The sequence below is a fragment of the Arvicanthis niloticus genome, chromosome 16 (genome assembly GCF_011762505.2).
Source record: "Arvicanthis niloticus isolate mArvNil1 chromosome 16, mArvNil1.pat.X, whole genome shotgun sequence".
Classification (NCBI taxonomy): domain Eukaryota; kingdom Metazoa; phylum Chordata; class Mammalia; order Rodentia; family Muridae; genus Arvicanthis; species Arvicanthis niloticus.
This window is the reverse complement of record NC_047673.1, coordinates 27,820,692-27,847,739: the sequence shown is the minus strand read 5'-3', so window position 1 is coordinate 27,847,739 and position 27,048 is coordinate 27,820,692. Positions and strand designations below refer to the sequence as shown.

General features: G+C 41.9%; 1 protein-coding gene across 3 annotated transcripts in view; it reads left to right on the top strand.

The window, feature by feature from the left end:
- The window catches only part of Dlc1 (DLC1 Rho GTPase activating protein), a 370,246-nt gene that overhangs the window by 255,768 nt on the left and 87,430 nt on the right, over nucleotides 1-27,048 (top strand). Inside the window, exon 6 of one of the 3 annotated variants that reach the window (XM_076914037.1) lies at nucleotides 10,157-10,406. The exons of the other annotated variants lie outside the window; for them this stretch is intronic. Coding sequence (XP_076770152.1) covers nucleotides 10,157-10,173 — 17 coding nt within the window. The 3' untranslated portion in view covers nucleotides 10,174-10,406. Of the gene's footprint in view, nucleotides 1-10,156; nucleotides 10,407-27,048 lie in introns of those variants that run through there. 3 annotated transcript variants of the gene reach the window in all.

The window sequence follows — 27,048 nt, the reverse complement described above, 5'->3', positions numbered from 1 at the left end:
TGTCTCTGGACAATCTCTGGATTAATCTATTATCTCTGGAATAATCTATTTCGGAAGTTTCTCAGAAGCAAAACCTATAGTACATGTATTTTGTGTCTAACTTCTTGGAGGGTGGAAAAAGAGACAGAGGCTCCCTATATGTCCCTGTCTGGCCTAGAACTTGTTCTGTAGACCTAGCTGGCCTGGAACTCAAAGATCTCTTGCCTTACCCTCGAGGCCAAGTGCTGAGATTAAAGGCATGCATTGCTACCCCTTCTTTTTGAGAATGGATAATGTTCAGTAGTTTGGATGCACATTTATCCATCCATTCATTAGACCATCTGAGGGTGTCTAAAATGTTTCTACTTTTTGAAGAAATGTTTCTACTTCTTCTATTATGAAGAGTGCTGATACAAAAACTTTATGCAAGTTTTTTATTCCAACGCTTATTTTCACTGAGTGTGTGTGTATGTGTGCATGTTGTGTGTTAGTGTTTGGTAATAGAACCAAGGCCCCTGTTCATGATAAGGAAGTGGTTTAGTGCTAGCTATATCTATAACCATGCCCAACTGCTTTATGAGGCTCTTTATACAGCTTGGAGGCTTCATCACAGAGCACCACCACCTCTGCAGCAGATGTTTTCCTTTGAGGAGGGGCCTTGTGAATCCTGTTCAGTGAGTGGTATAGGTTTTTTCAGCCTTGTAAGTTTTGTTTACTTCCTGAGTCTTTTAAGCATTCTTCCTCTCTCTCAGTGGGTGGGGAATATAGGATGTTTCAATTCTGAGACAATAGCTGCCCAAGAGAGATACAAGTAGGGTCTGTAACTTATGTTCAGTTTTGTCTTTGTGCAAAATACCTTCAAGGATAATCATAGTGCAGCATGCTGCCCTTAGTACAGATCTCATGAGACACAAAACTGTCCTATGTCACACAACTAAAGAACAATGACAAACTAAGCCAGATTCTCAGCCTGTATCGATTTGTTTCCCATAGAACATCTACAGTGTCCTTTTTTCTTTTTTTTCAGTACTAAAGGTGTTATCGGTATGTATGCTGCTTAATACAGGACAGCCCTCATGACAAAGAATAATTTGATGCAAAATGAGGTTCAGAAACTCAGATCTAATATAACCCTTTGCTAGGAAAACTATTGAAAGTGAAAGAGAGGGAGGGAGGGAGGGAGGGAGAGAGAGAGGGAGAGAGAGAGAGAGAGAGAGAGAGAGAGAGAGAGAGAGAGAGAAAGAGAGAGAAATGGGGTGGGGGTGGACTGTGTGGCAGACCCTTTAGGAAGTGAACATGGAGAAGTGGGTACTTTGGCATACCATTGAGTCCTGGCAAGTTAAGCTGAATGGAAATGTGGGGCATTGTGGGTAGTGAAAGCACCAGGGTGTGTTGGAAGGAGATGCCACTCCAAAGTGGACTTGACCAAGCAGACTAAAGAATGTGCTATGAGAAAGAGCAGGAACTAGATAAGTGGCTTAGAATTTACACCTTGACTCCAGCCGTGCCTCTTCCACTCACTAGTGGAATGGCTTAGAGCTAATCAGAGGTGTTTTCTTAAATAAAAACTCTCCGCCAAATTTGAATCATTTGAAGGTCTTTGACACTGAAGAGTTAACATGAGACGAGACCCTCTTGTAAAATCATTTCTAACTGAAACTTTGAAGCGTTTCTTTTATCATTGTCACTGTGATGGCTACTAAATTGAATTGGCACCTGGCTGGGAGTGAGAGCCTTGGAAGCTGGGCAAGAGAGGAGACCAGGTGGGCTAAAATCTTCTAGAGCAGAAAAGCAATGAAAAAGTGGCAAAGGGAAGAAGCATCAAGATTTTGTACTTGGGAAAAATGGGGCCCGGGAAGAGAAGCCATCTAGAAAGCCTGTTTTAGCAAAGTGCATAAGAGATGCAAAGGTCCCAGGGAGAGGCAACTGCTGTCCCCAAGGACAATAGCGGGAACCTAGCCAACAGTGAGTTCACTAGAATGACACACCCGGTGAGCACACTGAGAAACAGTTTGTAGCCCTTTGTAGAGTTGGGCACAAAAGCAAACAGGTTGCTACACAGGCTTCTATTCTATTCCTAGGTAATAAGGCAAACACAGCTGAACAAAATGCACACAGTTTCCAATGGGCATCTAATATTTTAAAGATAATAAGTAGAACTGCAAACAGATATAGATAGTAAGTCTTCCTTGAGTAATGTGTTATCTCCAACAGTGCTATATACAGCACAATTTTTAAAGCCTGTATATATGGTAAAATGTATCGTCTCTTTCTTTGAAGTTTATTTCCTCCACATGTGGTTAAACATTTAAATAAAAATTTCACCAGCCCATCACACAGTAAATGTCTCATGCTATGTCTTTTTTAATTAAAAAAAAAAAGTAAAGCATTTTAAAATGATGCAGTAATTTTACTCCATGACAACAATATAGAGAATGAAGGAGATTGGTCCCTTAGAACGTAAGTTTCCAAAGTAAAGAGACTCAAGGCGGTTGGTTGGTTGGTTGGCTGGTTGGTTGGTTGGTTGGCTGGCTGGTTGGTTGGTTGGTTGGTTGGTTGGTTGGTTGGTTGGCTGGTTGGCTGGTTGGTTGGTTCGTTGGTTGGTTGGTGTCTTAGGGTTTCCATTGCTGTGAAGAGACACTATATATAACCAATGCAACTCTTATAAAGGAAAACATTTCATTGAGGCTAGCTTATAGTTTCAGAGTTTCAGTCCATTATCATCATGGCAGGAAGCATGGCAGTATGCAAGCAGATATGGGCTGGAGGAGCTGAGAGTTCTACATCTTGGTCCTAAGGCAGCAGAAGAAGACTAGATTTATTCCACACTTGCCCTAACTAGAGCATTTAAAACCTCTAAGGCTGGACTCCACAGTAACACACTTCCTTTAAAAAGGCCACACTGCTTCCAATAAGGTGACACCTCCTAATAGTGCCACTCCCTACAAGCCAAGCATTCAAACACAGGGTCCACAGGGCCAAGCCAACAGTTGGTTTGATTTGGTTTCTTGTTGTTGTTGTTTTTCTATAACCCTTACAATAATATCCAATACATGCTAGCCAACACTCAATATTTACTGTATGGATGAATAGATGGGTGGATAGATGGATGAACCAATCCATTCATTTACAAAGGCATGTGTTGTCTGTGCATTCTTGCAAAGCAGTTGAGTAACTGGACAAGTGCTGTGTCTACTCTGTAGTGTTGGGTATGGCGGTATCCACCTCTCATCATGAACTGAGCTCTCACAAGTTCATCTTGCTAAAATCTATCTGTTGTCACTCAATAGTTACCACAGGCTCTCAGATCAGTAGTTTTCTCCCTTTTCCCTCCTCGGGAACCCAGCTGAGGTAAATCCGTGAAGTTCAAAGTGGATGAAGATAAGTGCCCAAAGGGGTCGATTTTCTCTTCTCAGAAGTGGCAATTGGTTTGTCTCCTTACACTTTTCCCCAAGAGAAGTATTTCCACATTCCTGAAGAAAAACACTTGGCTCTTACAGAGATGTGGCTGGCAGGACTCTTCCAGCCTGGTCTCTTCAAGCAAGGCAGTGCAGAAAGGAGAGCTCTTCAGTAACACTTGACAAGGTGCCAGTTCCACCAGTGATAAGAGCAGCCTGGGACACAGCAGTCACTAAGAGCACAGGCTGCATTTCCCACTTGGTCCTCCTCACAAAGCAAAAGACGGGGTGACCTTGAAAGCCTGCCAACAGAGTTCTGGAAATTACAAGAGCAACTTTCCTGGAATTGTTCAAACAAAGCAAGATCTCGAACTGGATCAGAAGAGGATTCGCCCATAGTTAGAAAGATCCTCCTTTAAGTATTTTTCCTTCACTTCCACAAGGGTGAGGACATCCACCTTTATCAGCATCACCTCACTTCCTGTATTAGTCCTCAGATTATTTTCCACATACTCAAAACCTTCCTTTAGCTTAGGAAGTGAAACCAGGTACAATGTATTCAGAATATATGCTTGGAAGAAAGGCAATTAATCAATTAAAAGTACTTATATGGAATGCATTAAATTAAAAACGCCACTCAACATTGGTTCAAAGTTTGGGGGCACAGTTAGGGCCTCATTGCAGACAAAGCTGTGACACCTACAAGATGAAGGTTTAACACCTTCAGCGTCAAAGCCTCAGGGAGAGCTCAGCACTCAGGAAGGGACTTTGAGGCTCCTCACCACTGTCAGGAGCTTTCCCATCCATTTCATGTTCAATGCATGAGAGAAAACAACTTAATTTTTTTTTTTTTTTTTTTTTTGGTTTTTAAATATCATGTCTTTCAAAACTAATATGTCTTTGGATTGAGTGCCAGTAGTTTTCCAACAACTTTCAACATGCTAAAATCGGTATGTTTTATAAAAATTTGAGAAGTCCCAATACAGAAAGGAATACATTATTCCACTGTGTGAAAAAAAGAAAAGACACTGATCCGTGGCCATTTCTGCATGTTTGGAGAACTGGAGTGTGACAGGTGTGTGGTGTACAACTGCGCCCCTTTGCATTGAGGGTGCCAGCATGGTGGTCATCTGAGGGCTCATTGTGCTTTATGATCTACACTCAGCCAATAGTAATTTTTGAGGAAAGTTTTTTGGAGGGAGAGGGGGTCAGTACTTATAAATTCATCATCCAAATCTTGTTAAGGTTGATATTATGCAGAATTTTTTTACATTTAATTTTTACCTTTTTTCTGAGGGAGACTAAAGGGAAAGCAATACATTAATATTCATATCCTGTTCTCACTACATTGTACATCTTTTCTTGAGATCTAGAGATATATAAACAAGGAAAAGGCAGATTTTTAACTCTAAGAGATAACAAACAGAAAGCAATACAGATAATAGTTTAGCCTGTGTCCTTGAGAAAGGCCAGCCTTAATGAGATCAGGAGTGACTAGAGGCCAGAGTTTAGTTGGATGGAAACTACTTCTGCGTTTCTGCCTCTCAGGCTTGACAGCCTCCCAAGCTGTCATGGGGTGATACTGAAAATGTTTCACGTATCACAGAGATAACGTGAGGATTAAAGGCATGTTTGAAGTTCTTGGAACTATTCTAGGAAAGCCACTCCAGAAAATGTAAGCAGCATCCAGAAGACTATGCAGTCCATCATTCAAAACAGGCAGTTTGTGTGTGTGTGCGTATAAATGTATATGTGTGTATATATGTATCTCACCTTTCTCTGATGTTTTCTGACACTAAAATATCACACTATAATTAACATTTAGTAAAAATGAGTTTCAAAAGCAATCCAAGAGTCTGGAAAAGTGGCTCATGCGTATGTAATTAAAAAAAAAAAAAAAAAAAAAAAAAAACTTGCTACATAAGCCTGGGGCCTGAGTTTGGATCAGGCCACTCATTTGAAAGGCAAGCATGACCAAGCATGTCTATAGCTGCAACCCCACGGGAGGTAAACACAAGAGGATCACCAGGGATTGCTATCCAGCCAGCTTCGAAGCAAAAATGCCAGGCTCCAGGTTTGGTGAAAGTTTCTGTCCCAAAGGAATAAAGCAGAGAGTGGTAGATCATGACACCCAGTGCTCTCCCTTCTGGTGTACATGAGTGTTCTCACCTGCACACACATGTAAGGATACACTATACACAAATACATCACACACACACACACACACACACACACACACACACACACAAATTTTGTAAATGCCAAAAGCTATACTACAACCTCATGTGCCAGGCCAAAAAGAAAATACCATCTTAGGAAGTAAGCAAGCATTAATTTATGTCAAGCATTGTGTCAAGCACTAAAGACTCAGCCAAGCAAATGCAAACACCATCCCTGCCCTCGAGAACCCACAGTGCAGCAGAGGAGATTGCAATCATTCAGTGAGCCAAGGAAAATAAGTGTCTTTGAACTGTGAATCCAAGGTGACCATGTTTAGTCTGGGAGAGGACCCGGGATATGGGCAAGACTAGAGGCAGCTATAGATGCTTACAAGGCCATTACGGCTGTCTGGCCTTCTTAACATAAAGAGTGCCATTGATACTGCTTGTTATCAGGGATGGAAATCTTTGTAATATTAGCCAAAATGCTGCATGGAATGTTTACATATTTACACCATGGTTTGTTTAAACTGGAGTCGATGGTTATCTTTTGTCTATGGGAGCAGAGCCAGCTGTTTGCATAAGTGCTTTGTCTGTGGCACGGTACAGTCCCGTCCACAATTTTATGTAACCTCATTGTTGACCAGCTTTAGGTTGCCAACGTTCAACATGTGAGAGGAGCTGAATTTTCCTTCTAGAAGACTGACACAGAAAGTGGGATCAGACAGTTTTAGATGGTTTTACCTGCCAAGATTTCAGATAAATTTAGAAAAGCATCCCCACCCCCACCCCACCTCCCCCACAGTTTGGGGCCTTCATTACTGTTCATTTTAATGCTAGCCTGGATTTCTACCTTGTAATTATTATGCTATGACACATGGTTTCTATTTCAGGGATCTGGAAACTGACATGTTACCCTCCCAAATCTTAAGGGATGTTTTTATTTCATGTATATAATACAATATATTACACATACACACACACCAACAGACAAGAGAGGTGTGGTTGGTGTTTACTGGCAATTTCAAGGAGAAAATAAAGGCAAAAAATAAAAGCAATCCAATAGTAATGACAGATAGGTGACAAGTTACAGCTTCCTTCTCTTCTTCTGTAGCATGTAAGCATAGAAGAGGAAAAAAAAATGCTTCTCTTCTACCCCCCATCTCCCAATCCCTGCAAGTCAATACCCTTCCTTCCCACTGCAAATCACCAGTGTTCAGGAACCACAGGGTCAACACAGGAAAAGCATCATTGCTTTTAACTGACGGCCTAGACTTGTCATCTCCACAGTTAACATTTATAGGACTTGTCCTTTTCTTTTCTACTTATGAGCCATAGTAACATATCCTGTCATTATAGGTAGCCTTAGCGCAGTCTGGCAACAAACATAAAGATTACGTGAGATGACTGTAGTTATATAAAATTATGCAAATTAAGCTTGCAGGGATTCTAAAATCTATGTCTTTATCTGTCTGCATTGAGGTAGATACATAGATATATAGATAAATACATAGATAGATAGATGCATAAACTGATAACTACCCAATAATGCATATATAATATCTACTCAATTGGAGAGCTTTACTGAGCACCAGTCTCAGTCCCTGCTCCAGTTCTCAAGTTTTGTAGGGGAGCCTTGGTTCTTCTGGGATTTACCGACTTTTGGATAGACTTACCAAAAGCAAAGTCATCATGATCGTGAGCATTCTTTTCATTTCCATAATCTTAACATTCTTCGTATTCTTTAACGTCAACTAAAAATAACTCAGTGTGTTGGGCGTAACAAATGTAGATATTGTAAGTAAAGTTTTCACAATTTACTTTGCAAATAATGAATTTGGGTACCCGGTTGTAACTTTTCAATATAAGCTTTCTCTCACATCTTTCCCAGTTTCAAGAAAATGCTTACAAAACTATCTTTACATATATCATAGCCTAAAGGGTAGAGAATTTGATTCCAATCCTGGATGTATAGTGAGTTCAAGGATAGCCTAAAAAATAAAACTAGATTCTGACTCTTTAAAAAGTGTAAGGGATATGCACGTAGTTCAGCGAAAGCATGCCGGCTTAACGTGCTCAGGATCAGAAACGCATTGTATTACTGCTTACACCTGACATTATGAACCTATACGTCTCTGTTAATTGTGATGCTTTATATATAGTGATTAATATTTCTAAAACTTTTTGTTTTCATTGTGAAGATTGACCCAAAAGAGACGTGGGACCTGATAAGCTGTGGTTTCGGTCACATTAGTCCAATTCCTAAAACTTAGAGTTATGCGTGCAGGTATCCTGATGGTTACTCTCAGGTCTACATTTGAACACTAATCATTGAATCTTATATATATATATACATATGAATACCAATTTATAGAAATTTTATTTCTTGCATTAAACACTTCAGTGATTTGTTTTTAAATAACAAACCAATTAGTCACCATATCTACTTGGAAAAAGTTGATTTTTTTAAAATCTGTGGGTGTTTTGGGGGATGAGGAGGTACCAACCTGAATTTTCTCCCTTTCTCTTCTGTTTAAAAACCTTATCAAATCCTTCTATTATAGAGTTATTTAAAATTCCAGCTGTAGGATTCTACATAAAATAAAATGTGGTTTTTAGTTTTTTAATGTCCTCCTTAATAAAATAATAAATCAACCATGACAACATCCTTCGAATGGGCTTTGCTGATTGAGAAGCCCTTCCCTTATCAGCCAGTGTGATCTATCTCATGTGAGGTAGGGGCTGTGATCAAAACACCGTGGTGCATGGAAACCAATACCACATGTTACATACTTGGAATGAAAGAACCGTCTTATCTGATAGTTTATGTTCCCAGAAATGTGCTCTCTACACTTTTTAAATTAAAGCACACACAATTAAAATATTTGTAAGTACACAATGTGTATATTTAAAATATAAAATATTTTTAGGTGCATAAAATACAGCTTCTCATGCTATTGACCTTGAGATTTTGAGCTCAATACTGCTTTACCTCAGGGGGCTACCCTGTATGCTGTTTGATGTCAGGTAGCACCCCAGTCCTCCAGGGAAGGCTTGTCAAAATTCCTGTCCCCAGCCCCCCACCCCACCCACCCAGTTATCACAGCTCACAAGACACTGCTAAAGGTCTCCTGGAGAGCAACAACACCCCTAATGACAACACTATTCTAAGTCATTTACTTGTGACCCTGTAGCACTATTTCATGTAAAGCAAACATGAAGACTTTCTAATATTTAAGGTTCAGTTTATTCTGTTTTGCTTTTAATAATATGAAACAAAAAACATTTTTTTTTTTTGCTTTTTCTTATGCATCTTATTGAGACTCTTTAGGGATCTGTAAGATGGCTCAGCAAGGCAAGGCTTCTGCCACCAAACCCAAGGAGCTGAGTTCAGTTGTAGGAGTCTACATGGAAGGCGAAGAGAACACACTCCCACAAATTAACCTTTGACCTCAACATTTGTGCCATGGTACACTCGTGTGCATGGGCACACACAACTCATACACATGCATACACGCACACACACACAAATAAAGAGATGTCACATTACATACAAATCCACATACACACACACAGAAATAAACATGTGATGATACACATGCCCACACATTTGCACGCACTCATGTACACACACACACACACACACACACACAAAGATGTTTTTTAAAAAAGAAATTTACTGAAAACATGATGTTCCCATTGCATCAATGTCTTGCCTGTGTGCTTTCAGAAGGATTAGAGATGGAGCCCAAAAAAGACCCTCACATGTGAGGCAAACCCTTGACTGCTGGCTCTATCCTCAGCCCATCAAGTTGTTCTCAAAATCTTACCAAGTAGAAACACCCCAATTCAAACTGCAATCTATTTCAATATTCACTTTTAAAGCCCATTGAAGTTTAAAAAAAAAAAAAAAAAAAAAAAAAAAGCCACCACACAGTCTTCTCACTAAGCCATTTCATAAGGTTCCTCATGCAGTCCATTCATTTTCTAAAGATTTTACTAAAATTTAAAGAGCTCCACTTTGAAGTCTTACAGACACAAGATCACACATTAACATTTCTTTAAAATATACTCAAAATTAACACAATTGTTCTTTTTATCATTTTTTTATTCAGCAGGTTCGAAAACTATGTTTGATTTTTCTTTTTTAAGATACATTTATTATACTTATTTATGCATGTGTGCCTGTGAGAGTTTATGTGCCTGTGAGAGTGTGTGTGTGCAGGTACCCGAAGGGTTTCAGATCCTCTGAAACCAGGTCACAGTCAGTTGTGAGCCAACATTGGGTGCTGAGAATTGAACCCAGGTCTTCTGGAATTGTAGCTGGTGCTGTTAACTGAGGATTCATTTCTCGAGGCTCTGTTGCATTATTTTCTTTAACTAGTTTGGGGACTTCAATAGGGATACAAACACATCACTTTTCAATAGTGAATTGACACTCAAGGGCACACATTTCCATTCTGTCTACCAGAGCTTTAGATAGGAAATGATTCGTTATTCATATCCTGGTGCCATCATTCACAGACTCATTGTTTGAATGTCATCCTTATCTTGAAACTCTAATTTTTGTTTTAAAAATACACATTGAGCCTTAATAGTGACAGCTGCTTATCATCACAGATGTGACCGCAACCTGAGGTGTTTTCCCATTCCTTCTGATGAAACAACAAGCAAAACTCTACAGGCTGGAAAGATGACTCACCAGTTAAGAGAGAACACTGGCGGCTCTTCTAGAGGCTATGAGTTGAATTCCCAGCAACCCCATGGTGGCTCACAACCATTTGTAATGGGATCTGATGTGCTCTTCTGGTGTGGCATCAATAGCATACTCATATACATACAATCAACAAATAAATCTTTAAAAAATCTACATAGGCACCAAGTGTTTCTATGATCACTTTGCTACATCATCCCAAATGCGGCGAAGAGTTCACTGTTTGTTTTTTTTTAAATTAAAATATCAGGTTATTAGTTTTATGTACCATTTTGTACACTTTGAACTTCTTTGCCTAAAAAACTCAAGCATTAATTTTGCAATGTTATCTCCATAAATCAGCCTGGAACTCATTCTGTGGTTAAATTTATAGCTTTGCCACAAAATATTATTTGAATTAAAGGAGTCATTCACTGTTGAGAATACTACCTCATTGACTGTTCTGATCCTTGGTGGCTCATCATAGAGGAGAATTTACTCACTTATTCTACCTCTGAAAAAGCCTTTAGTGAAGAGCTGAGACCCATAAGAACAACTGCTCATCAGTTAGCAACCTATTCCTAACCCCTTACTACACAGTGCTTTTTCTTAACCCCTTACTACACAGTGCTTTTTCTTAACCCCTTACTACACAGTGCTTTTTCTTAACCCCTTACTACACAGTGCTTCACAAACCCCACCCCTTTGGGTCCCTACCAATTGTCATACTGTTACTGACCATCAAAGGAATTCATCTGAGTTTCCTACCACATTTCATCGACTTTTCAGCCATTTTTATCAAAGTGCAACCATGTTACCCTGAAATTTCCTCAGGTCACCAGTAGTTAAGTGAAAATCTCAGTTACGATCTCTAAGCAATAAAGATGAAATTCAATATCACATACATCAACATCCCAGGAGAAATCTGATAAAGCATCTTGTAGGCGCATCTGTGTAGAATTTCTTGCTAATCATGGTGACTCTGTCCTACGGTACTCAGCTGATACCTCAAGGTCCAGTTTACTTCTGAGAAAGATGTGCTTTGAATATACTAATTGTATATCCATATTTTGGTACTTTTATTGATCCTTTTAAGGCAGAAGGAGTAGAGGACAGACATTTTGCCAAATATAGCTAGATTGTCAGCACATCAACAATTCAGATCCAAACAAAGAGGAATACCAGTAATGTCTTACTCTTCATCATTGTATTATCATTTAGCTAAGCTTCAAGTGAGACGCTGTATCTGTTAACTGTCTCAGCTCGACTGTAAGGGAACTGAAGCACACATGCAAGCAATGGATGGCCAAAAAGCTCTGCCAGTTTGTCCAGCACTCAGTCTTCCCTAACAGATTTGGCTTCCCTTAAATGCAATGTGCCACATGGGATGAGGTACAAACCAGTGCTGATCCACCTAAATTAAATGTTTAAAAGCTTTCATTCTTCTATCATCAAAACACCAAACATCAGAAAATGGAAGCTAATCATTTTCTTTCCAGTGGACCATAATGCACAGTCACTGTTCACAGACCATACTTCCCAAGAGCCCCTTGTTAGTATTTTGTCCAAGTTCGTCCAACAGTTGCCTGGCAACAGCCAGGTGTGCCTGACTCACTATAAAAGGAGCTACTTGCCCCCCCCTGCTCTCTCTTGCTCTTGCCTTCTCTCTCTCTCTCTCTCTCTCTCTCTCTCTCTCTCTCTCTCTCTCTCTCTCTCTCTCTCTCTCTCTCTGTCTCTGTTTTTTCTCCCTATTTCCCAGTCCCTTCCCCTCTCTTTCCAGGTGTTCATGGCCAGCCTCCTCTCCCTCTCTCCCTCTCCCCTCTCCCCTCTCCCCTCTCCCCTCTCCCCTCTCCCCTCTCCCCTCTCCCCTCTCCCCTCTCCCCTCTCCCTCTCCTCCCTCTCCCCTCCTCCCTCCTCGCCTCATCCCTCCTCCCCTCCTCCCTCCTCCCTCCTCCCTCCTCCCTTTTCTCCCTTTTCTCCCTCCTCCCTCCTCCCTCCTCCCTCCTCCCTCCTCCCTCCTCCCTCCTCCCTCCTCCCTCCTCCCTCCTCCCTTCTTCTCCCTTCTTCTCCCTTCTCCCTCCTCCCTCTCCCTCTCCCTCTCCCTCTCCCTCTCCCTCTCCCTCTCCCTCTCCCTCTCCCTCTCCCTCTCCCTCTCCCTCTCCCTCTCCCTCTCCTCCCTCTCCCTCTCCCTCTCCTCCCTCTCCCTCTCCCTCTCCTCCCTCTCCCTCTCCCTCTCCTCCCTCTCCCTCTCCCTCTCCTCCCTCTCCCTCTCCCTCTCCTCCCTCTCCCTCTCCCTCTCCTCCCTCTCCCTCTCCCTCTCCTCCTCCCTCTCCCTCTCCCTCTCCTCCTCCCTCTCCCTCTCCCTCTCCTCCTCCCTCTCCCTCTCCCTCTCCTCCCTCTCCCTCTCCCTCTCCTCCCTCTCCCTCTCCTCCCTCTCCCTCTCCTCCCTCTCCCTCTCTCCCTCTCCCTCTCCTCCCTCTCCCTCCCCTCCCCCTCCCCCTCCCCCTCCCCCTCCCCCTCCCCCTCCCCCTCCCCCTCCCCCTCCCCCTCCCCCTCCCCCTCCCCCTCCCCCTCCCCCTCCCCCTCCCCCTCCCCCTCCCCCCCTCCCCCTCCCCCTCCCCCTCCCCCTCCCCCTCCCCCTCCCCCTCCCCCTCCCCCTCCCCCTCCCCCTCCCCCTCCCCCCTCGCCCTCCCCCTCCCCCTCTCCCTCTCCTCCCTCTCCCTCTCCCTCTCCCTCTCCCTCTCCCTCTCCCTCTCCCTCTCCCTCTCCCTCTCCCTCTCCCTCTCCCTCTCCCTCTCCCTCTCCCTCTCCCTCTCCCTCTCCCTCTCCCTCTCCCTCTCCCCCTCCCCCTCCCCCTCCCTCTCCCTCTCCCTCTCCCTCTCCCCCTCCCCCTCCCCCTCCCCCTCCCCCTCCCCCTCCCCCTCCCCCTCCCCCTCCCCCTCCCTCTCTCCCTCTCCCTCTCCTCCCTCTCCCTCTCCTCCCTCTCCCTCTCCCCCTCCCCCTCCCCCTCCCCCTCCCCCTCTCCCTCTCCTTCTCCCTCTCTCTCTCCCTCTCTCTCCCTTTCTTTGCCTCTACTACCCTCTCAACTCCCCATGCCCTGAATAAACTCTATTCTATACTATACCATCACGTGTCTGGTCTGGTCCCTCAGGGGGAAGGGATGCCTCAGCGTTGGCCCTCAGAGACACTCCTTCCCCACACCTCACTACACATCCATAAAACTTATCCCCTCTCTATCTTTTTATAAACACATCACCCTTAACTTACAGTAAGTCCTCAGAAAGGCAAATGATTGACAACAACCTAGAACTGCAGACTGAAATTAACTTTACTTTCCTGTCTAAAATTAGAATTTGCAATGCTTTTTTTTTTTTTCTTTTGGCATAGGGAATTTGGGATTTTTCTTCCCTCTGGCCTCTGCCCACCCAGTCTTGCCATCTGGTCTATAACTGTTACGGTGGAGCATGTGATTACAAATGCCCCATTGCGAGACTGGCTGGATTCAGGCAGTATGATCGAGAAGGTGTTAAGAAACAAGCCAATTAGTACGCCCGTTTATAGTTACAGCGCAAAATACAAGACGGGTGCTTCTACTACTAACTGACTTGAAATGCCTTCTCTCCACTTAGTCCTCTGTAAGGGCAACGGAGGAATTTGACCACAAGCATTCTCATAAAAAAGTTAAAAAACAGTTCTCTGGCCGAGTTAATAAAGGAATGAAACCGTTCAGAATTTCCAGCCAGAGTGTGACAGGTAATTGGTTGAGATCGGCAAAATACTGAGCAACTATTTAAAAAGAGGTCATGTTTTCAGATCATTAAAGCACAGCGTTTTATTTGCCAGTGATTTATTTTATTTGTAACATACCCTGCTCATAATGAAACGAAATAGCCATGACTTGAGCTCCATTAAATACCTTATTGCTTCTAAGACCTGAGAGCGTACGTGTGTCTGTGTGTGTTTGGAATGTGTAAAAGACTTAAAATTACCCTGAGATGGTCTATAATTATTTATTTCTAGGTTTAAAAAGTTGGGGTTTTTTTTTTTTTTTTTTTTAATACTCTGGAACTTGAGCTTTGCCGCTCAGAGCTTATCAACAGAAAGCTAACGCTAACTTGAAAGTCTACAGGAAACAGTATGTTTAACCTTAACCTGGGTTTGAAGTTCTTGTTACCTTGACCTGCAAATAACTGAAAGTGAGTGCATTTGGTAGTCAGCTACTCTTGTCAGGTCCAGGGCTGCCCCCAGCTAATGGTTAGTGAGTCCAGCCTGAAAGGCTTGCGTGTCAATGGCTCTGGATGGTACCTTGGGGGATTCACTATGCCACATGAGTCTTAGAACGTCTCTCACTTGATAGCGAGACTTTCCTTTATCGGAGACTTTTTCACTGAGTATCTTTATTTCCACAACAAAACTGCAATTACAGAAGCTCTGTTGGCCCAATGCACATCAAAGATCTAAGAAGTACTAATGTTGTGGCCGTACACGGGGGTCATACAGCTGTCTCTCATAAGCAACAGCAGCAGTGGAGGTGACCCTGAAGGGAGTCACCTTCTTTGTGAAGAGATTAGACTGCAAATCAATATAAACTACAAAGCTGCTTTCTTATCATGTTATTTCCCATCCATTTTAGTTTGTTGTACAAAAAAAAAAAAAAAAAAAAATCCATTTCACTTAAGGAACAGGATAGAAGTCCTATCACCAAGCTATTTTAAATGGAATTTCCTCTCTATCCATAGCTCTGAACTTTTGTCTTAAAAATGTAGGAGCCTGTGTTTATAACTAAGTATAGAAGGAAGGGAAAGATATTCTTAGAATAAAATTGGCAAGAAAAGAAGATGTAACACCAATCAACTCTATCAGGCTGTTTATCCAGATGCAGCATGCTTAGCCTGGACGCTGGCCTGGGCACAGGTCTTGTTTGTCTGTTTCAAGTTTCATGCTCACCAACTATAGGATCTCTATTATTTACTGCTCCCTTTGCTGTTACAGAACACCGAAGAGAAGCACTTTAAAGGAAGACAGATTTATTCTGGCTCTTAGTTTTAGAGATTTCAATCTAGCGGGGAGGAAGGGGATGTTGGAGCAGCACACATAGAGACAGAAAATGTCAGAGACAGAAAGTCTTGTAGAAGCAGGGAGAGAAGGAGGGAGAAGGGACAGGAGGGGAGGGGAAGAGAGAAGGAGGGAAGGAGAGGGGAGGGGAAGGAAGAGAAAATTAGGGGGAGGGGGAGAGGACAGGAGACAGGAAGGGAGGGAAAAGAAGGGGAAAGGAGGGGAGGGAAAAGAAGGGGAGAGGAGTGGACTGGAAAAAGGGGGAGAGGAGGCTAGTAGAGTGGTACAGCCTAAAGCTGTGCCCACAGCTACCTACCTATTTCCTTCAGCAAGGCCCAGCTCCCAAAGTTTCCAAACTTCCCAAAATATCATTGGCAGCCAAGGAACAAACCTTTGCTAAAGCAGCCTTTGGGAACCCCAAAAGAGAGCCAGGATATGTTTTGTAAGGGCGCAGTAAGGTGAAGTGGGAGGAGTGTCTCAGAGGACACATGCTGAGGTATTCCTTCCCCTTAAGGTATAGTATAGAATAGAGTTTATAGAGAATAGGGTGTAGTGTAGAACAGAGTTTATTTGGGACATGGGAAGGAGAGTTGAGAAGAGAGTAGAGGTAGAGAAAGAGAGAAGGGAGGGGAGAGAAGAGAGAGATGGAGGGAGGGAAGGATAGAGGGAAGGGAGGGAGGGAGGGAGGGAGGGAGGGAGGGAGGGAGGGAAGCAGAGAGAACAAGGAGGGGCCAAACAGCCCCTTTTACAACAAGCCATGGCTACCTGTCTGTTGCCAGGTAACTACTGGGAACAGCCTAGAAGGGATGCTAAGGAAGCTGCTTCTGCTTCTCCTGCAAATGTTACCTCTTGAGAGGGTCTGGGTTAGAAATGCTGTCTCAGTAGAGCCCAAAGGCAGTGGTAGGAGCCCAGACACTTGACACATTTGCCCCCTTTTGGTATTTCTAATATCCAACTGAAATTCTCTGGTCATCATTCTTGCTGAACTGTAGTCATATGGTTTCAGAAAAAAAGAAAAGTCGTCACAATAAATTATTGAGAAAAAAAATACTGTGCCCCGTTATTATTGACATTTGGTATGAGTTCTCTCTAATATTTAAATATTATTTTAAATATAAGGAAGGGCAGGCAGAGAGAGGCATGGCGTGTGAAGTGGCTGTTCCAAGGAGCCCCTTATGGACTGATGGTTTTGGAAGGTTAAAATCTCTACCTCTCCTTACAAAGGAGGGCAAAGAAATGAACAAAGAGCTTCCCTGTGGGCAGTTGTAAAATCATCGTGTGGAAAGCAAAGTAAATGTTGAATATAGAAAACAGAGAGCAGGTCACATGGCCCCAGCAGCGAAGAACGTGAGCTTTCCATACAGCATCTAAAGCAGTGGACTTTCTAATGCCACGACCCTTTAATACAGTACCTCATGTTGTGGTGCCCCCCCCCCACATAAAATTATGTCCATTGCTACTTTGTAACTGTTTTTTGCTACTGTCACAAATGATAATGTAAGTGCATGTGTTTGCCAGTGGCCTTAGGTGACCCGTGAAAGGATCATTCAACTCCCAAAGGGGTTGAGACCAACAGGTTGTGAGCTGCGGATCCAAACTGACTATCAGAAAGGAAAACAACGGGGGGAGGGGGGGTGGCATCCAAATGTCTCTGTGATAGAAATTGATTTTTTTCTTAATCATTAAACTCCAGTGGTTTTTCAATAGCTAAAGTATGGACTGTGGATTTGGGTCTAAAATATTATAATTTACAAACTTTACTTCATGGACCCATCTTCAACTATACTTTATGGGTCTTGTTGTTTAAACATTACCTTCTTCAACTTGCTTTCTTAGTAAACTAGTTAGTGCTTTATTATCAGAAAGTACAAACTGGCTATAAAGTATTTGTTTGCAAGCTATTACTTGGTTTTATACTCATGGACTTTATAAACTAATGCAGTTGTTCAATCTTCATTATGATGTGAAAACATCTTTGACATAGAAGTTTGACACAACATAATTTATAATTTTAGATTTTCATCCCGAAGCTATTTCGAGAGAAAGTATTTGCTTTGAGCATTCTGAAAATACAATTTCAAATAGCTCACCAAACCTTGGATGCAGTCCCAAATAAATCAGAAACAGGTTGCTGGGTCTCCCCACCCTCCTCCTTTTTTTATTCTTTTTCAACAGCCAGCTTGCTTTATTATTTGGAGAATAAGAGAAGGAGAAATCCAAAAATAAAGATGCTGGCTGTTCATAATAACTATGCACACGAAACTCAATGCACGCAATTATCTGACTATCTCCTCTTCCTCCTGTTCTCTGTAATTACAGTTGGGGCTGGAACTGGAGACCTGGAGTCAAGCCTGGGTTCCATAGGCTGCACAGTATCCAAGATGAAGTTAGTCTTTAAGACAGTATGCATGCCCAAAGTTCCATGTAGGAGAGAGAGAATCAGTGTTTGTGTCTACTTTTACTACGAATATAGGATTCTGAGCTAAACCCCTGTGTATGGAGCTCAGGTCTGTCACTCCTAGCCAAGCAACCTCAAGAAAGACATTTGGCTATTGGGCATCTCATCTGTAATCTAAGGCAACACTACTGACATTAAACAGTAGCTGTGAGAGTTAAATCATATAGCAGGTGGAAGTCTGCAAAAGCATTGTCCAACATGTTGTCCACACTCAATGTAAAAAGCATCCTATGGGGTTTGATAAATTTGAAGCCACTGCATCTGAACCCAGCTGTGCACCTGGGCGATGGTACCCGTCCAAGTGGCGAAAAGTGACTCATGGGCAAAGAGCTGAGCTCTGAGATCATGTGGGCAGTGAATGTGTTTAGCTTTGTCCTCTGGCTCACAGATTTTTTATCTTAGCACATACTTTAAAGATTAGTTTCCCCAGGTCCTGTGCTAACTCTTCCTTCTGCAGTTGTCCTGAGCTTCCAGAAGGTTCCAATCTTAAATTGACTTAATCCTTCTTTAGTTTAAATGAAATAAACACTTGGTTCTCAGAGAAATACATCATCACTCTGAAGCCACCATCAGGCCACAAAAGATGCTTGAAACTAATGTGTCCTTGTCATCAGCTCTCCTGAAGGTCATCTTTTGGGCTGTGCCTGAAGTCAAATCAGATTATGTCTTGCATTTACAATATGGAAATCATTGTACATTTTAAAAATCCAAGTTATTCCCTTTGTGATTCACCACCCACAGAGTTCATATTCTGAATTTTTGGCCACAAAATACATTTATTAAGCAGTAATTCTCATTCTCTCTCATAAAATGAAAACACCAATAGCCTAGGGAATTTAATAAACAGAGGCAAGCCACTGTGTGGGACTCTGAAGAATTGTTGTCAGTTTAACTAACATGGACATTTTAAGTGAGATTTACTGAAGTATCCTGGAGTGTTAAAACTCTAACAGTAACACACTGCTGCCTTTACCCCTGTTAGACTCCTCCAAAACCTGAGGTTGGAAACTATTCTTGAAATTAATTTAAAACTGTGAAGTAAATAAAGCAGGAGTTAAATATTTCATAGATAAAAATTTTTTACCTGTTTAAAAAAAAAAATCTTCATTCACATCCTTGCCTTAGGATCTTTTGTTTTATATAAACACACACTTGAGGCAACATAAAAAAAAAAAAAAAAAATCCATGAGCTGGAGAAAACCCCAGGATGGCATTCGATTTCTCAGGAGCAGCGGAATCAAACTGAAGCTGTGCTTGGCCCCTAACCTCCCTTGTCACTAGAGAGTTTTCATCGCCTTTCAAGACGGGGCTGGGATTGTTCTTGCAGAAGCCAAGACAGGCAGCACTTACGTCATGACTTGCTTAGAAAATATGCTTTCTCCGCTGAAAACATTCAAAATATGTGTGCTATGAAGGTGAATAGCAAATGGCGTATGCGGAGTTTAGAATGATGAAAGCTATCGCAATCTGGATGTCTCCGAAGGGAGGGGATATTCTCTTGGCCCCAAAAGGTCATCAGCTTTTCTGACCAGTTTCCATGAGAAGAGCTTTCTTCTGGTTTCAGAGGAGATATGAGGTGTGGAAGAAACTGAAGAGAGTAAGGAGTAAAAGTAAAGACCTATAGAAACACAAGGGTTCTCGGTCTAATCATAGAGGCTCCTGTCCATTGGAGGGATCTTGAGCATCAGGCCCTGGTTATACTATGCTTGGAAGATGCCCTTGATACATGGATGGTCCTCAGACCTCCCAGAAAATGGCCAATGGATCCGCAACAGTGGGCAATAGACAGGTGCATGCTGGGATGAGAAAAGTCAGAGGATTGTAACCACGTAAAGGGTTTGCTTTCTTTTATTTGACTGTGTCCTGGTTTGCTTTCCTTGTTGCCGTGAAAAACAGCATGGCCAAAGGCAAGATAGGGAGGAAGAGGTTTATTTCAGCTAGTAGGTCAGAGTCCAAGGCTGGACCCCAGAGGCAGCAACTGAAGTACAGACTTAAGAAGGACGTTGCCTACTGGCTTGCTCAGCCTGCTTTCTTATGAAACCCAGGACCACCTGCCCAGAGGTGACACTTCCTACAGTGACATGGACCTTTCCACATCAATCATTAATCAAGAAAATACCATCACAGGCTTTCTTACAGGCCAATCTTACGATGGTATTGTCTCAACTGAAATTCCCTTTTCCCAGATGACCCTGTTTAGTGTTGAGTTGACAAATGAAGAAAATAATAATAATAACCAGCACAGACAGGGAGAGGGCAGACACCTACGGACAGTAATAATACAGCAAATATCCAGGCTCCACACATCTAAAATTGAAACATAAAATATCATATGATAATTGCATTATCATTTTTTACATAAAGAAATAAAATGCCATGACTGAAGTTACTGTAAATAACTTTTTAATATTTAATTAAATATTTAATTTAAAAACTTAATATAGTAAATAACTTAAATAACACATGTTTCATCCTAAATCCCTTATCCAAGTAACCATCTCATGAATTGATATTTCCTTTTCCAGTCAATATCTGCAATGGTATACATGTGTGAATGAAGAATGAGATAGCCCTGTCCTGTAATGTCTATATGAGTAGTATATGTTTTATAAAGCTGAATCTCCATATTATTCCAAAACTATTTTTCATCTTCTTGATATACAGTATCTTTTATTTGTCAAGTAATTATAGTAATCAATGAAAAATAAAATGTCCTTAACTGTCCACATTAAAAGAAAGCAACTAGCCGGGCAGTGGTAGCGCACACCTTTAATCCCAGCACTTGGGAGGCAGAGGCAGGCGGATTTCTGAGTTCGAGGCCAGCCTGGTCTACCAAGTGAGTTCCAGGACAGCCAAGGCTACACAGAGAAACCCTGACTCAAAAAACAAAAAAACAAAAAAACAAAAAAACAAAACAAAACAAAAACAAAGAAGAATAATAAGAAAAATAAAGAAAGAAAGAAAGGAAGGAATGAAGAAAGAAAGAAAGAAAGAAAGAAAGAAAGAAAGAAAGAAACAAAGAAACAAAGAAAGAAAGAAAGAAAGAAACTCAAATTCCTGTCATTTAGACAAGATGCTCCTTGTTCATAGCCCTGCCATGAAGCCCTCACCTTCAAAGTTGTGCCCATCGGTTGGGACTGTGGCATCCACCCTACTGAGTAGAGTTAGAGAACAATATTCCACTTGATCATCTGTAACCCTAGCACTTGGAAGCCTGAAGCAGAGGCAACTCAAATTCAAGGTCAACCTGAAGCACATCATGACATCTGCTCAAGAGAACACAAAGAAAGTGAGGGGGTGGGTAGAGCAAGGGAGGAAAAGAAGGAGAAAGAAGGGAGGGACAAAGCATTTGGTTTAGTCTCAAACTTGTTTCCAATTGGCTTCAACCTATTGGTCATGTGTTACTCTTTAAGGTTACAGTAGCAAAACCAAATTCCTTCACAGAAGAATTTCATGCACACAGAGACGATGATGATGGTGGTGATGATGATGACAATGATGATGATAAATGTTCTTGAAATATTTGTCTATGAATTAGACAACCTCAGTTCTATCCACTGAGCTATAGACATTATATATCCACATGCTATAGACGTTGCCAGCAGAGTGTGGCACTCACAGCCTTTTTAGCTTGAGCAGTCGGCACTGACAGGAGCTGTTCCCTTGTCTGTGTGCAGGCTTGATATAGACTCAAGCACTGGCGGCTGCCTGTAAGAACACGTTCGATTGAGAAACTCAGCAGCTTTTGATCTCACCACAGAACGATTGTCATCTGCAGTTGCTGACAAAGGGCATCCATCCATCAGCCCTGACAGAGAGCTCAGGGAACCTGTCCAGCACTGAAGCTACACAGAAAATGTAGTATATACGTAGGACTAAAACACAAAGATTTGGGGCTTACCACTAACTTTCCCTCTGTGACAGCGTGTTGCAGTATCAACTTTGGCCCAGTTAACGTGCAACAGGCATAACAAATCAGAGACCCATATTCAGTCAATAGAATGTAGGTTGATTCTCCTAGGTTTACAGTCTTATCCATACATTCTGAGAGAAATAAGTTCAGGCCACCAATACTACTTCTCATCAACCATGAAGGAGTTAAAAATTAGTTCAATGTTTTCTTTGAACTCACCAGAATGAAGGAAGCTGTCTCCTCATTGCCAGAGGCACGGTTTCTGCCTGTGGCAGTGTTCCCCATCAGGTGTGTTGACTGAGACTCCAAACATCATCTGCAGATACGTCTGGACCACATCCAACCCCAAGGTACATGGCTCACCAGGGGCTGCTGCAGCTTTTACTCCCAGACAGTCTGATGCCATCAGGAAAAGCATTTCTTACCCAAAAAATGCAAAGTATGATTTTCATATAATAGTCGGAGGAGCGCGGTAACGATGTATGCAGAGGGTGTGCGGTGATTCATAGCTGCCCACTCAGCTCCCAGGGAAGTTTCCGAAGCTCATGCTAAATCATTCCAAGCCATTATTGGCATCAGAGTCTTGGAAGCTGTTCTGATTGCAAAAGCAGTCTTGCTTTCCTGAGAAAAGTACTGGATCCCCTTCATCCATGAGATCCTTGTTTGGTAGAAGAATGTGACATTTGGGAAATATCTCGAATACAGGTATAGTTTCTCAGTAGGGAAGTAAGGATTCATTTATCAATGCAGACTTTTATGAACCAAGTTTATTCTTATTTGGTTTTTCTCTGTCATAAATCTCTAATGCAATACTATCTTTAGTGCATATTTAAGCCACCATTTAAAATGCTGGTGAGGCCGGGACGTGGTAGCACATGCCTTTAATCTCAGCTCTCAAGAGGCCGATGCAAAGCCAGCTTGGCCTACTTAGGTGTTCCAGGCCTGCCAGGACCATGTATGTGTATGTGCATGTGTATGTGTATGTGTATGTGTATCATATATATGAATATATGTGTGTATACATATATATTATGTGTGTATATATGTGTATGTATGTATATATCATATACATATATATCATATGTCATAATGATAAGTATAGTTTTATAAATCTTTGTATCAAGTGCACATTTGGATTTTTAAGGGTGTTAAATATTCCCGAAAAAAATTGGCCAAACTAGATACTTATTTCCTTCTGTGACTCACTGGAAATGAATTGTTGGTTGAGATCCAGTGAGTACTGGCAGGTCTCCACCTCCCAGGGAGCACCATAGTAATTACAGCTTGCTGGTGTTCTTTTCAATGGTTTCCAAAGGGGTACCAAGACTTGAGCTCTCAAAGAGATTGAATCATCCTCTCCCCTTGAATGTACTCACTTCCTTTAGTTCTGGCCAAAGGGTTTTGGAAGATATTCTTGTGAACTTCCGTTGCTGGCGTAAGCAGTAGAAAAACAGAAGGCAATAGCCAGGATTGGGTTGCCACAACAGAAGAAGAGATAAGTGAATTAGTGGGAAGTGGTGGGAGGCAGTGGGAGGTTTCAACCTTAGCGCCAAAATAGCTTTCACTCTGACATAGCTTTTATGTGTTCTGTGCAGATATTGTAATAGACCATCAATAAGTATAGTAGATTCCATTATCTTTTAACTTCAAAACTAACATCTAAAAGACTTCAAAAAATTAAATGAGTCTCCATCCCCCTATCTCAAAAACAATATTGTTTAAAGGATTTTTCTAACATCTGAATTTGATCTAAGATACCATCCTAATGGTCTCCTGAAGACTTACCCAACAAGGAAGAAGCTGTAGGATCAAACTCCAAAGTAATACTACAGGATAATACCATGAGTATCCATGAGGAAGTGTGGCTGCCCTTGAATAACAAAATGAATGAGGGCCAATAGGGTGTTAGTGCACTCTGAGCATGGGAGGCTTCAACAAAAGGAAAGCTAAGATCGGTTGATTGGAACAGCTGGAGATGAGAAGACATGGTTCTGGTCAAAGGCATGAAGCATGAAAGAAAAGGCCTCCCCTAACAGTGGCATCAATCACACCTTTAAGGAGTTTATCTCCAAATAAGGCTGTATTCTAACTGTGCAGGTAGGGGTAGGGCTTCAACATATGAATTTTAATGTTTCACCCACAATGAACTTTAACATGCACAGACCCTAAAATGAGCTAGACTCTTGACAGTACCTGGACTGTGTTATAACGGGTAAAGAGGGGAGGTCTGGTTGGAATCGAAAAACATTTCTGTAAGATCATGCCTGGGAGTCGTCAACAGAGCTGTCAGAAGAGCAAGAGTGAAAGCTAATGTCTAGAAGACCCTTAAAATTTCTTTTCTTAGTCTAAATCACTTTCATATCCAATTCTGTGTTCATAATTGTGTTGTCTTACTTGAGTGCGTATATATATATATATATATGTACATACCATGTGGATAAGCATACATGAATGTTTGCAAGTATATGTGGAAAGCCAAAGGTCAACCTCATTGGTCATTCCATAGATATCATCTTTTTCATCATTTTGAGACTGCTACCTGGAGCTAGTCAATTAAGCTAGGATGCCATGCTAATGAGCTCAAGGATTCTACCTATCCCTACCTCCCGGCAAAGGTCAAACACAGGTCCTTATTCCTTACATAGCAAGCACTTTACCATCGAAGCCATCTACTAATTCCTGTGTATCCTTAAAGAAGGCAATGTCCAAAATTGGATGGCATCTAATTTCCCAAATCTAGTTCTGTCCTGAGTCAACAAATAACATGGCTGACTTCCCTGAAGCACAATGGTCCTCCATTGTCTGCAGTTTTACTCTCTAAGGTTTTAGTTATTTGTAGCCAACTGCATTTTGAAAGTATCAGATGGAGCTCTCCAGAAACAAGCATTAGTCACTTTCAACTGCATGCCTTTCTTGATAGAGAGATAAAAATCTCTCATTGAGGCTCTGTGTCCTTCCTGGGATCCATATTGTATATACTACCTGCTCATGAGTTACTTACGAACTATCTGGATTATCAGTCTCTGTCAAGGTATCACAGTGCTTATGTTTTAATGATTCTTACCTTACTTAATAGTTGTCCCCTTAGTGTAAGAGTTGTGATTCTCACAGTTTTATTATGTTGGCATATAATTGTTCTATTTTACATTTAGCTATTGTTGTTCATCTCTTTCTATGCCTGAATTATAAGTGAAACTTTATTGTAATTATGCATGTATGGAGAACAAAATATATATGAACTATGTATGGTCTCACACTGTCTGCCTGTCTACTGTCTGTCTGTCTGTCTGTCTGTCTGTGATTCCAGCTCTTAGAGCCTATTCTTCAGTGGATATCAGGGAGACAACTATAAAGAATTTTAATAAGTCAGAGTAGAGCTAACTCAGAGTCATGAGCTTTTTATTTTCTTTTTTTGATTTTCTGAGACAGGGTCTTTCTACATCGCCCTGGCAGAGGCTTGTAACTCACTATGTAGACCAGACTGGCCTTCAACTCACAGAGATTTGCCTGCTTCTGCTTTCAGAGTGCTAGAATTAAAAGCACAAGTCATAGATGTTTAAAGGCTAAGAGGACAATAGGAGTTACTCCTACCAAACCTTTAATTTTACACACAAAGAAAGGGATGCTTTGAAGGTCCGACTTAGCCAAAAATACACACAGCCCAGACATGAACAAGGAGTAGACTCTAGATTTTGAGCTCCGCTCTGTGGTTTTCTAAGAGAGTCTAGCTTGCTGAGTTCCAGAACAAAGGTGGATGCACCATTCTGACTCATCCTCTGGGCTTCCAGCTGGAAACCTCTAGTGACCAAATTCTCGTGGCATCTTAAAATAGCTTCTGTGGTCTCCACTGCCTGGCTCATGCTTTCCTCTCTCCTCCCAGCCTTTCCAGTCAGTAAGAATCTACTTAGCAATATGTGATCCCCAGTTCATCTCTGTCTTCCTACAAAGAGGCCGTTGGGATTTCACTTCCTCTCTTCCTACCAGTCATCAGTAACTTCCTTGATTACCCGAAGCTTGCTTAAGCAGAACCAACCACCTCTATTTTTCCACTTTATCTTCTATTGCCAAGTCTATCTCACCTCCTCCCAAGCTTCTCCCCAGCACAGACTGTTGTCTGGAGCTGTCTTAACTAGTGTCTAACTCCTAAACCTACACCAAACCAGTAAGTGGGAGTAAATCATTGGGGAGAAGAAGACTAGTCTCCTGAGGCTGCTTCTTCAGCTGCCCCCTGACTTGTCTGACCTTCAATTCGTGGAATTATCCTAACCGGGTTTACTTTTTTGTTCACCACTTTTACTCTCTCTTCTTCACCAGGGATCTAGATCTTTCTCTGCCCCAATTTCTCATCCTAATTCTTCTCTAAATGTAACTAAATCTCAGGCTAACACTTTGAGTCCTCCCAGATGTATTGTTTATGCCCCATTTATGGCTGTTGCTTCTTTCAAAGGCATTTTTTTTTAGTGGCTGGTTCTATAGATGTGACTTACTGTGTTACTTAGCACGGTGAGTCCATTCTTGGTTCTAAATGGTGATACACAGTCCACCAAGGACAGGATTCTTTCTTCTAACAAAGTTCATTCTGAGGCTCTACACCAAAGAGTCGAGAGACGGAGGGGAGGAGAGAGGGAGGGAAGGAGGGAGGGAGGAAGAGAGAGAGAGAGAGAGAGAGAGAGAGAGAGAGAGAGAGAGAATGCCTCAGCAGGAGGTACTAGGAGGTATCACAGGAGCAGGACCCCCAATCCCTGCTTAGTCCAACTGTATAGTCCAACTCATTGGGTAGCCATAGCCACACATAGCCGTGGAGCACCTGATGTGTGGCCAACCTGGATGGGTTAAGGTTACACCTCAGACATCTGATGCTTACTGTGATGCAAAGATGCCAAATATGATACGAATCTTTACGGTGCTTACCTATTGAAATAGCATCTGAAATATACTGGTCCTGTACCTAATAACAAAACCTAGTGTTGGAATTGACCCTGTCTGTTTCTTCTCGTGTTTTGGAAAGTAGTACTAGAAAATGTAAAGTTAAGAAAGTGGTGTCACTATGTTTGTATTGAGGGCACAGCTGCAACCTCTCCCAGTGAGACTGTTCCAGCCCAAGCATCATTTCCCACCCCATGCGAGCCTAGAGCTTTGTTATGGTAACACAGAGGAGGAGTCCTGTCTTCTACCGATGCTAATTACATTCCTCATTCAGATATGAATGTGTCTTTACTTGCTATAGCTTTGTTTACTGAGTAGGGTCTGAACATCATCACAGAGCATTTAGGGTTAAGTAGACATGTCTTTTCTTGGATTGAATCCCACCAATGTTCAAAAAGGAACATTTTCAATCTAAAACAAATGGTTTATAAACAAACAAATATAACTAATCTGTACTGAACTTTAAC